This window comes from Neoarius graeffei, chromosome 2, assembly GCF_027579695.1.
Source record: "Neoarius graeffei isolate fNeoGra1 chromosome 2, fNeoGra1.pri, whole genome shotgun sequence".
In the NCBI taxonomy this organism is placed as follows: domain Eukaryota; kingdom Metazoa; phylum Chordata; class Actinopteri; order Siluriformes; family Ariidae; genus Neoarius; species Neoarius graeffei.
Window position 1 is genome coordinate 21,239,566 of NC_083570.1, and position 12,875 is coordinate 21,252,440.

The window sequence follows — 12,875 nt, forward strand, 5'->3', positions numbered from 1 at the left end:
TCCTGCACACTGGCTTGGAGGAATTTTAGCCCATTCCTCCGTACAGAACAGCTTCAACTCTGGGATGTTGGTGGGTTTTCTCACATGAACTGCTCACTTCAGGTCCTTCCACAACAATTTGTTGGATTAAGGTCAGGACTTTGACTTGGCCATTCCAAAACATTAACTTTATTCTTCTTTAAGTCAAGTCAACTTTATTGTCAAATATGCTATACATGCTCGACATATGGCACAGATGAAATATCAGTCCTCTCTGACCCACGGTGCAAACAGGCAATGCAATAAATAAAAACAGAATAATTGAAAAAAAAACAATATAAACAGTATAAACACTAGATAGGAACTAGATAACACTCAAACAATATAAACAGTATAAATAAACAGTATAAACACTAGATAAGAACAAGACAGACTAAACACTCAGACAATATAAACAGTATAAACACTAGATAAGAACTACAAACAGACAATATAAACAGTATAAACACTCTAGATATGAACTAGACGTAGACTAAACACTCATATATATATATATATATATATATATATATATATATATATATATATATATATATATACACACACACACATGTATACACACACACACAAATTGGTTCAAATAACCAAACAGTCAAGGGCACTTGAGGTATAGCAGGTAAACAAGAAACATTAAATAAACAGTATAAACAAACTAGCAGCTGTTAAGATGAGGTAGTGCGGAATAGTGCAAATGAGCGAGGTAAAGTGAGATGTGCAGTCCCTGAGTTCAGTGTGTTAATGAACGATGAGATGTGTGTGTGTGTGTGTGTGTTGGGGGGGAAACTGTGAGGATGACATGTCAGATGCTGAAGGGGGGTGTGCGAGCAGAATCTGTGGCAGGGGGCAGAAGGGGCAGAACAGGGAGGGAGTTGAGCCTCCTGACCGCCTGGTGAAAGAAACTGTTCTTGAGCCTGCTGGTTTTGGCCCGGAGACTCTGCAGTCTCCTCCCCGACAGCAGCAGGCTGAAGAGGCTGTGAGATGGGTGGGTGGGGTCACCTGCAATCCTGATGGCTTTGCAGGTGAGGCGGGAGTTATAAATATCCATTAGAGAAGGGAGAGAGACACCAATGATCCTCTCAGCTGCTCTCACGATGTGCTGCAGAGACTTGCAGCAGGACACGGTGCAGGCGCCGTACCACACGGTGATGCAGCTGGTCAGGATGTTCTTGATGGTGCCTCTGTAGAAAGTGTGCATGATGGGGGCCGGGGCTCTTGCTCTCCTCAGTTTGCGGATGAAGTACAGACGCTGTTGGGCTTTTTTGGCCAGTGATGCGGTGTTGTTGCTCCAGGACAGGTCTTCAGAGATGTGCACACCCAGAAACTTGGTGCTGCTCACCCTCTCCACTGCAGCACCATCGATAGATAGTGGAGCATGCTGGGTGTGCTCTCTCCTGAAGTCCACAACAATCTTCTTCGTCTTCTCCACGTTCAGACGGAGATTGTTGTCTTTGCACCACATGGCCAAGTGGCTCACCTCACTCCTGTAGATTGTCTCATCGCCATTGTTGATGAGACCCACCACAGTCGTGTCATCTGCAAACTTAATGAAGAGATTGGAGCTGGATGTTGGTGTGCAGTCGTGGGTCAGCAGAGTGAAGAGGAGGGGGCTTAGCACACATCCTTGGGGGGCCCCTGTGTTCAGTGTGATGGTGCTGGAGGAGTTGCTGCCGACCCATACAGTCTGTGGTCTCCCCGTCAGGAAGTCCAGCAGCCAGTTGCACAGGGAGGTGTTGAGTCCCAGCTGGTCCAGTTTGTGAATGAGCTGCTGAGGAATGATTGTGTTGAATGCTGAGCTAAAGTCTATGAACAGCATTCTGACATACGAGTCTTTTGTCTCCAGGTGGGTGAGGGCTGAGTGGAGGGCAGTGGAGATGGTGTCATCGGTCGAACGGTTGGACTGATATGCAAACTGGAAAGAATTCAGGGCGGGGGGGAGGGCAGACTTGATATGCCTCATGACTAGCCGCTCGAAGCACTTCATGAGGATGGGAGTGAGTGCGACAGGGCGGTAGTCATTGAAGCAGGAGGGAGACGGCTTCTTCAGGACCGGGATGATGGTGGTGGTTTTGAGGCACGTGGGGACAACAGCCTGGCTCAACGAGATGTTGAAGATGTCTGTAAAGACATCTGTGAGCTCCTCGGCACAGTCTCTCAGGACATGACCAGGAATGTTATCAGGACCCGGGGCTTTTTGTGCATTTGTCGTCCTGAGAGCTCTCCTCACGCTGTCTGGGGACAGCGTCAACACCTGGTCGCCGGGAGGTGGTGGGGTCTTCTGTGCCGTGGTGCTGTTGTCTGCCTCAAAGCGAGTGAAGAAGTCGTTCAACTGATTCAGCAGAGATGTGGAGTTGTCACAGGTCTGTGGCGAGGGCTTGTAGTCTGTGATGGTCTGAATCCCCCGCCACAGGTTCCTGGTGTCTCTGCTGTCATTGAAATGGTCAGCAATGTGCCTGGAATACTGTCTCTTGGCCACCCTGATGCCACGTGACAGATTGGCCCTAGCTGTCCTCAGGCCCACCTCGTCCCCAGCTCTGAAGGCGGCATTCCGAGCCCACAAGAGCCTATAGACTTCCCCTGTCAGCCATGGCTTCTGATTGGCCCGAATGGAGATGGTTCTGGTGACCGTAACGTTGTCCATGCACTTCCTCATGTAGGCAGTGACGGTCTCCGTGTACTCCTGGAGATCTGTGGTGTTGTTGTAGGTGGCCGCCTGTCTGAACATGCTCCAGTCGGTGGTGGAAAAACAGTCCTGGAGTGCCTCTGAGGACCCCTCTGGCCACACACGTATCTGTTTTTTAGCTGGTTTGGTGACTTTAACCAGTGGCCTGTATGCTGGCATTAGCATAACAGTGGAGTGATCTGAGGCTCCAAGGTGGGGGAGGAGTAGGGCTTTGTAGGCATCTTTATACATGGTGTAAACATTGTCCAGAGTATTGTTTCCACGTGTAGGAAAGTTGATATGTCCATAGAGTTTTGGAAACACGCTTTTGGGGTTTGCATGATTGAAATCCCCAGCCAGGATGAGGAAAGCATCTGGGTGGGCTGTCTGCTGCTCACTGATGTGCTGATAGAGTTCATTCAGTGCTTCACTCCTGTTGTTATTGGAGCCGGGAGGGATGCATATTGCTACCAGCAATATGGCTGTAAATTTCCTCGGCAGATAGAATGGCCGGCACTTAATAATCATAAACTCCACCAGTGGTGAGCAGTGTTTGCCGACCACAACAGCATCACGGCACCAGGCATCACTGATGTAAACACAGAGTCCTCCGCCGCAAGTCTTCCCCCCCCCCTCGACTAGCGGTCTGTCTGACCGGTAGCATGTTAGCTGGGCTAGCTGAATGGCACAGTCCGGGACGCTGTCATTAAGCCATGTTTCCACAAACACAAGGACACAACACTCACTCACAGACTTAAGATGAGCGGAGCAGGCGGACATAATCCAGCTTGTTGTCCAGCGAGCGTACGTTGGCCAGAGTGATGGTAGGGATAGCCGGCCGGTGAGGGCTAGCCACTAGCCTAGCTCGAACACCTCCGCATTTGCCACTTTTCTGCTTCCGGATGTTCCGCCTGTGGTGCTTCCACTGCGGGCTGGATGCAGGAGTGGGGGTCGGTGCTTGAGCAGGCATCCGGAGCAATCCGGAGCCGTGTAGCACTTCCACGTCCGCTGGATATATATCCGTGAATATAGTTCTGTGGATGTTGAGCAGAAACTCACGGGAGTATGTGCACCTTGAGACTAATGGACGCAACAAAGACAAACAGATACACACTGTTTTAAAACACAAAAACCACGAAAACACCGTTCTGTCAGGACAGAGAGGAGCCGCTGCGTGTTTGTGCGCCGCCATCTTGGAAACCATTCTTTGGTAGAATGACTTGTGTGCTTAGGGTTGTTGTCTTGCTGCATGACCCACCTTCTCTTGAGGTTTAGTTCATGGACAGATGTCCTGACATTTTCCTTTAGAATTTGCTGGTATAATTCAGAATTCATTGTTCCATCAATGATGGCAAGCCGTCCTGGCCCAGATGCAGCAAAACAGGCCCAAACCATGATACTACCACCATCATGTTTTACAGATGGGATAAGGTTCTTATGCTGGAATGCAGTGTTTTCCTTTCTCCAAACATAACACTTCTCATTTAAAACAAAAAGTTCTATTTTGGTCTCATCCGTCCACAAAACATTTTTCCAATAGCCTTCTCGCTTGTCCACATGATCTTTGCTACTTGTCTGCAGTTTGCTAATGTTCTTTTTGGAGAGCAGTGGCTTTCTCCTTGCAACCCTGCCATGCACACCATTGATGTTCAGTGTTCTCCTGATGGTGGACTCATGAACATTAACATTAGCCAATGTGAGAGAGGCCTTCAGTTGCTTAGAAGTTACCCTGAGGTCCTTTGTGACCTCGTTGACTATTACACGCCTTGCTCTTGGAGTGATCTTTGTTAGTCAACCACTCCTGGGGAGGGTAACAATGGTCTTGAATTTCCTTCACAATCTGTCTGACTGTGGATTGGTGGAGTCCAAACTCTTTAGAGATGGTTCTGTAACCTTTTCCAGCCTGATGAGCATCAACAACGCTTCTTCTGAGGTCCTCAGAAATCTCCTTTGTTCGTGCCATGATACACTTCCACAAATGTGTGTTGTGAAGATCAGACTTTGATAGATCCCTGTTCTTTAAATAAAACAGGGTGCCCACTCACACCTGATTGTCATCCCATTGATTGAAAAACACCTGACTCTAATTTCACCTTCAAATTAACTGCTAATCCTGGAGGTTCACATACTTTTGCCACTCACAGATATGTAATATTGGCTCATTTTCCTCAATAAATAAACGACCAAGTATAATATTTTTTATCTCATTTGTTTAACTGGGTTCTCTTTATCTACTTTTAGGACTTGTGTGAAAATCTGATGATGTTTTAGGTCATATTTATGCAGAAATATCGAAAATTCTAAAGGGTTCACAAACTTTCAAGCACCACTGTAGCTGGGATAGGCTCCAGCTTGCCTGCGATCCTGTAGAACAGGATAAGTGGCTACAGATAATGGATGGATGGAAGGGTCTAAAGCATCTATTTCAGCTAGCCTACAATTTAAGAATCTGTAAATCTAAACTATGTACCTGGACCAGAGATTTTCATATTGCCTTTAATAAATGTTAACCTAAAGCAGTTGCAGAATAGGCCTACCATGCACCCAGTGAGGAAAACCCCACTTTTATGCAAAGCATGATCAAAATACATGAAAACCAGAAATCCCCCCCCCCCCCCCTTTAATGACAAAGATTTCATCTTTGTCATTAAAAGATTTTATGATATTTTCACCGCCGAACCGAAAATGTCCCCGGTTTACTTCTCAGAAATCTGGTCACCTTAGCATAACCTCTATACTGTTAGGTAATAGCAGAATAGATTAACATGTCCTTGGGATATTATTTTCTTAGGTATGTTCTCAAAAATGGGCTACAAGATTTTTGTAGAATATTACTGCCTACATTTTAAAGAACAAAGGAAATAGAACTATCATGTGGAAATGCAATGAAATACTGAAAATCAGCATGAGTTATACAGATAATATTAACTTATAATTTTATCTGTATAATCTAAATTTATAGCACACGTGAACATACATACTGCCACATGAACAGAGATTTACACCAGAAATCATGCTGTTAAGTGTGAACAACAGAACAGCTGCCAAAAAGCAAATGTAGTATTAGCATGAGCATCACCTGGTCATGGATGGTCTTGTTTTGTTTCCCAGTCACATTCTCAAATTTCTCTGCTTTCTTATCTTGGTCCTGCAGGCTCTGTAATTCCTTTTTCTCCATCAGATCTTTGACTTTCTTCCCATTCCTATATTGGTTGTTCAGGTTCTGCACTTCGTCCTTCAACATGCTGATCTGAAGGCTCTGGTCCTTTAGCTCTCCTTTTATTTTCCAAAACTGCACCATCTTGCAACAAACACATGAATATATTAATTACACTGTAATATAATTATTTTACACAGTGTCAAATCACATCGCTGCTCACGACTACTGAAAACTAAAATTTCTCCTCAGTGTCCATCTACTAACCCCATTTCCAGAAAAGTTGGGGTATTTTCCAACATGCAATAAAAACGAAAATCTGAGATTTGTTAATTCATTTGAACCTTTATTTAACTGGCAAAAGTACAAAGAAAAAATTTTCAGTAGTTTTACTGACCAACTTAATTGCATTTTGTAAATATAAACGAAGTTAGAATTTGATGCCTGCAACACATTCAAAAAAGTTGGGACAGAGGCAAAAATAAGACTGGAAAGCTTGTAGGATATACAAGCAACACCATTTTGGAAGACTCCACAATAAGCAGGTTAATTGGTAACATGATTGGGTATAAAAGGAGCATGCACCAAAGGCTCAGTCTTTGAGAGCAAAGATCGGTCATGGCTCACCCCTTTGTGCCAAAATTCATTAGAGAATTGTTAGTCAATTCAAAAAGAACATTACTTAATGCAAGATTTTAGATCTCTCAAAAATCTCCAGTCCATAAAATTGTGAAAAGATGCAGAGAATTTGGAGACATCTCCATGCATGAAAAGCAAGGTTGGAAACCACTGTTGAATGAGCATGACCTCAGGTGGCAGTGTCTGAGAATCCGTCATGATAATGTGACAAATATAGCCACGTGGGAGTACTTTGGGAAACTGTTGTCGCTTATCAGAGTCCACCGCTGCATCCAGAAATGCAACCTGAAACTGTATTACACAAGGAAGAAGCCATGCATAAATTCTATGCAGAAACGTCGCCGATTTCTCTGAGCCTGAACTCATTTCAGATGGACTAAATGACAGTAGAAATGTGTGCTGTGGTCAGATGAGTCCAAATTTTAGCTTGTTCTTGGGAAAACTGGACATCAAGTTCTCTGTGCCAAAGGTGAACACAACTGTGGCAGTGGGGGCATGTTCAAGCGCCAGTTTTTGAACAGAGCGCAAAACCAGAGAAGGTGAGTGGCAGAGTGATTTGCACCTGTGTGTAATTAATGTGCTGTGTGTGTGTGTGTGTAATTAATGTGCTGTGTGTGTGTGTGTGTGTTTTTTTTTCCAGTGATGTGGAGCAGATAAAAGGGTGGAGAGAAGAGAAGGAATAGCAAGCTTCCCTGCACACCACGTTTTGTATGTATGAGAGCGAACCCTTATTTTTTCTATTTGAAAGCTGAAAAGCTAAAATAAAAGGGGCTAAAGTACCAAACCTGCCTGTCCGAGTGCTTCAGTGTCCCACCTCTCCCTACAAGAGTATTACACTGGTGCCAAAACCTGGGAACACTGATGTGAACAGCTGTCATGGAGTGCTCCCTATTCAAGGAGCTCATTCATGCCCTCGCCGCTGCCCAGCCAAACCAGCAGCAGATGCTGGTTGCCATATGTCAGGAGCAGCGCCTCAAGACCCTGCTGCAGGCCTATCAGGAGGACTGCCAGGTGCTCCTGCGTCTCATCCTGCCTGCACTTGCGTCAGCCACAGAGTCAGTGGGCTTCCTCTATGCCCTTGTGAAAATGGGACCGCACAAAAATCCCGAGGCCTTCATAGTGCTCTTTGAGTGAATTGCGGAGATGTGGTGATGGCTGGACAAGCAACAAGCAGCTCACCTACTGCCGCTCCTCACTGGCGAAGTGCAGCCCCTGGGGGAACGGTCAATAACTTTCTGTATCTCCTCAGTTAACTCCCTGAAACTCAAACAGCAGGGTGCCCTGGCATCCCAAAACAGCTGTTCCCCACTCTCGTGCCTTTCCTGTTAAGAGCGTGATGACATAAGCTACACAGGAGCTCTCAGATGGAAAGGCAGATGCTTGAAGTTCCATGGCAAAGGAACACTGTGAGAGGAATGAACGGGAGGTCCCAGGTGCACCATCATACGGCTGTGGATCAAGTAGTTGAGGCTCACGGGGGGGGTAAGGCTGGAGCAGCCGGTTGACTATCTGGAGCTGGTGCTAGTCGGCCTGTGATTGAAGTCTGAAGGCTTTCCATCTGTGAGGAGAGTCTTTGTAGGGTATTGGTGATGGAGGACATGCTCTAGTGAACAGCTATGATCTCTTGCTGATGAGATCCGAGAACAGATCCCTGCTTAGCCAATGCAGATTTGAGAGCATCGTAGTCTGCTGGGTCTGTGGTGTGGCAGATAAATTCTGTCATGACCCGGAGGCCATGAGAGCAGATTGGACCCAATGAGCAACTACAAGGAATAAACTGAGGCATACCTGATGAGTAGGCTCATGAGGAGAACAGGCAGGAAGCAGGCACAGCAGCACTGTCAGGAAACCTCTTAGTAAAATCCAAGGAATAATGAGTGGAGGTAGAGTCACAGGTGACAATAATCCCAGGAGAAAAAAAACAGCCAGAAAAACAAGTCCTGAATTAAAGTCCCAGTCAAAAATCCCCAAAATTGGCAAGCAAAAATCTTAATCCAAAAAACATAATCCAAGTCAGGAAACTGAACGTGGACATGAATGTGAACATGAATTTGACAAAACTTATGGCAAGTATTTATCCGCATTGGGTGATTCTCCTCGGTGCGTTTATATAGAGTGGCTAACAGCAAAAGCGTAGCAGGTGTGCTAGCACAGCACAGGGAGAACAGGGAAAATGTGGAGTGGAGCGCAGAGGGGCAGGTCAGGATTTGGAAGTTCTGGGCTGCATCGTGACAGTTCAGGGCTCCCGCAATATTCTAGTGGCTCATGGACAAAATCCTCAGTCTGCATTGCCGCCTATGCCACGGCCTACCTAGATGATATCGTTATATATAACAATGATTGGCTGTGGCACCTAAAACATCTCAGGGTTGTCCTGGAGTCACTGAGGCATGTGGGCCTCATGGCTAACCTGAAAAGTGTGTGATTAGGTGGGTGGAAGCACGGTATCTGGGCTTCCACTTGGGTCATGGGCAGGTGCATCCCCAAATTAACAAGACTGCAGCAATTGTGGCCTGCCTAAGGCCCAAGACCAAAAAGGGGGTGAGTCAGTTCCTGGGGCTGCAGGTTTGTACCTATCTATTCGGACGTCACCAGCCCACTGACTGATCTCACTAAAAAGGAGGCACCAGATCCAGTCCAGTGGACAAAGCAGTGCCCACAGGTGTCCACTAAGATAAAGGCTGCACTGTGCGGGGGGCCAATTTTACCCTCCCCTGACTTCTCTCTACCTTTTCTTTTGCAGACAGTAAGTACAGCATCATAGAGGAGTGTCTGGCCATCAAATGGGTAGTCCTCACCCTCCAATATTACCTGCTGGGGCACTCTTTCACCCTCTGTTCAGATCATGCCCTGCTCCAGTGGCTCCACCGCATGAAAGATGCCAATGCGTGGATCACCTGTTAGTATCTAGCCCTCCAGCCTTTCAAGTATGAGGTGGTCAAGAGGCTGGGGGCACAGATGTTGGTGGCAGACTATCTCCCTCCCCCACTGGGGTGGGGTGTAGTCAGCTGCAGGCCAGACAGCTTCCCAGTAGAGCCCTGCACTCCCGCGGGAGTCCCGCGGGACTCGTGGGACCTGCCGCAAAGCAGTGCGGCGCGGGACAAATTTTGAAAGCTCATTGCGGGCGCGACCGGAAGTGCACATATGCGCGCGCGGGCGGGCATATTATAAATTATTAATTTATGTCTATCATATATAATTTGTGCTGGATATTTTATTTGGCATTAATAAAAACATTTTAAGATGCCTAAATTTGCAGAGAGAGTCAGATTGCCAGATTGAGTGAGGAATGGCATCTTAAATTTGCCATTGATCACCCTAACGGGAAATCCTTTGATCACTCTAATGACTCGCAGTTCACACCCAGCTAGCAAGAGAACCATGAGTGAAGTGATTTACTGCTTGCGTTAGTCTACAACTCTAATCAGAGAGACAGGTTACACAGTGACGGTAGGCTTGACTCAATGCTATCCCAGAAATCCTTCTTGTAATATGCAAATTTGGCTGTCCAATCAGAGGCGGCCAAATTTGCATATTACAGGAAGGATTTCTGGGATAGCATTGAGTCAAGCCTACCGTCACTGTGTAACCTGTCTCTCTGATTAGAGTTGTAGACTAACTCAAGCAGTAAATCAATTCACTTCTCTTACTAGCTCTGCTTTGCAAAAAAAAGAAAAAACACCACTGGTACAAAGCAAGCCCATTCACTTTTTTATGCTGATCAGAGAATTACAATGGTTTCTCATGTGATAAAAATGTGCGATTCGCGATTAAATATTTTAATCGCTTGACAGCACTAATTATTATTATTATTATTAGAGACACTACATGCTGAATTCAGAAACAAGGTAAATAATAACAAACGTGAATGTGAGCTGTAGATATTTATGCTCAAATCCACTCAAAGTAGGGGGCGGGGCACCATCACGCTGTGTCAAGACAAGAACTTTCCTGAGAAATAACGCGAACATCTGCATCATGCGGGATTTGCGGGCGGGAGCGGGACAAAATATGGCAGGCGCGGGCGGGAGCGGGACTGAAAATCATAATTTTTTTGTGGGCGCGTGCGGGAGCGGGACTGAAAATCATAATTCTTTGCGGGCGCAGGCGGGAGCGGGACTGCACAATGCGGGCGGGAGCGGGACTGAAAAATCCGACCCGCGCAGACCTCTACTTCCCAGCCTGAGTTGCACGGTGGAGGTATGTGGCAGTGGGGGCGTGGTCGAACCCCGGTTTGTGAATGGACAGCAAAGCCAGGGAAGGTGAATGGCAGAGTGATTGCACCTGTGTGTAATTAATGTGCTCTGTGTGTGTGTTTTCCTAGTGACGGGGAGCAAATAAAAGGGTGGAGGAGAGAAGGAAGAAAGTTTCCCTGCACGCCATGTTTTGCGTGTGTGTGTGTGTGTGTGTGTGTGTGTGTGTGTGTGTGCGCGCGCGCGCGCATGTGTGACAGTGAGCCCTTTTTTTGCATTTGCAAAACTGAAAAGCTAAAATAAAAGTGTCCCACCTCTCCTTACAAGTGTATTACAATGACCATCCAGTTTGTTATCAGACAAAGATTCAAAAGCCTACATCTCTGATGGTATGGGGGTGCATCAGTGCTTACAGCGTGGGTTAGTTCTATGTATGTGTGAAGATACCACTGATGCAGAGGCATATATTGGGTTTTTAGAGATACATGCTGCCATCAAGGTGACATCTCTTCCCGGGAGGTCCATACTTATTTCAGCAGGACAATGCCAGGCCTCATTCTGCATGGGCTACAACGGCATGGCTTTGTAGTCACAGAGTGCGTGTGCTTGACTGGCCTGCTGACAGTCCAGCTCTGTCTCCAAGTGAGAATGTATGGTTCATCATAAAGAGGAGAATCAGAGAATGGCGACCACAGACTGTTGAGCAGCAGAAGTCTTGTATTAAGCAAGAATGGAAAAAAATTCCAATTGCAAAACTGCAACAATTAGTATCCTTAGATCCCATTTGATTAAAAAGTGTTATTAAAAGGAAAGGTGATGTAATACAATGGTAATAATGCCTCTGTCCCAACTTTTTTTTTTTTTTTGAGTGTGTTGCAGACGTCAAATTCTAACTTCGCTTATATTTACAAAATACAATTCAGTTGGTCAGTAAAACTATTGAAAATATTTTCTTTGTACTTGTTTCAGTTAAATAAAGGTTCATGTGAATTAACATATCATAGATTTTTGTTTTTATTGAATTTTGGAATATATTCCATCTCTTCTGGAAATGGGATTAGTACTATTAATCATGTTAAAACATTGTGAAGTAGAACTACTAGTCATGACCACATGTAAACTACTGCACAGAAAATGGTGCATACAAAACACAAAATAATCATATTCTTTTATATCATTCTTTGAAAATGTGAAGTTGTGAGTACATACAGTACCATAAAACAATGTTTTCTGTTATTATTAAACATTTTTTCTTTCATATTGCTCCATAGCTAATATGAACAAATCTCAAACCACACACCTGCTTCTCCATGAGCTTCATTTCACATTTAAGGATATTGCTGATCTCCTTCTCCACCTGAAGCTCATGTTCATATTTGAGGCAGATTTCATCATGTTCAGTCATCACCGTCTGTGTCTCCTCAGACTTCACCTCCGGCAGCTCTTCGGTCCATGTGGTGTCCAAAGCCTTCACTCCGAATCTCGTCTAGTGCAGTCATCACACTCAGTCAGGTACAAGTATAGTACTAGGCTGTGTGTGTGTGTTCCAGCTAGTTTATTTTACCAGGGTGCCACGCTCTGCTCTCAAATACCAACGCTATGCCCAAATTTATATGTGCCCTGCTCATAAAACACTTGACCACCAGACAACAAAATTTGTATCATTATTTATATAAGATAGATGGTGTGGCAACAGGGGCGTGGTCAAGCGCCAGTTTGTGAATGGAGAGCGAGGCCAGGGAAGGTGAGTGGCAAAAAGATCACACCTGTGTTTAACTGTGTGTGTGTGTGTGTGTCACTCACACTTGAAAGCTGAAAAGCGAGTTGCAGGAATAAACAGAAGAAGCCTTTATTTATCACATGCACACTCAAGCACAGTGAAATTCGTCCTCTGCATTTAACCCATCTGAAGCAGTGACGCATGCACACAGACAAGTGAGCAATGAGCACACAAACATACCTAGAGCAGTGGGCAGCTATCGTACGCTACAGCGCAAACTCCATACAGAAAGGCCCCCATCAGCCACTGGGCTTGAACTCAGAACCTTCTTGCTGTGCCGCAACGGTGCTAATCACTACACCACCATGCCACCCAATGTGGAATTAAATACCACTACCTGCCTGCCTGTGCTGTTCCACTCACACTCAGGACTATTATACTTTTCCACATCACCTAATAAAGATGGGG

General features: G+C 45.5%; 1 protein-coding gene across 1 annotated transcript in view; it reads right to left on the reverse strand.

Moving 5' to 3' along the window:
* LOC132869117 (cilia- and flagella-associated protein 57-like) overlaps positions 1-12,875 on the reverse strand; it is a 65,667-nt gene that overhangs the window by 5,640 nt on the left and 47,152 nt on the right. The window contains exons 20-21 of the mRNA XM_060902467.1: positions 11,988-12,173; positions 5,778-5,999 (exon numbers count right to left, since the gene is read on the reverse strand). Coding sequence (XP_060758450.1) covers positions 5,778-5,999; positions 11,988-12,173 — 408 coding nt within the window. The remainder of the gene's footprint in view (positions 1-5,777; positions 6,000-11,987; positions 12,174-12,875) is intronic.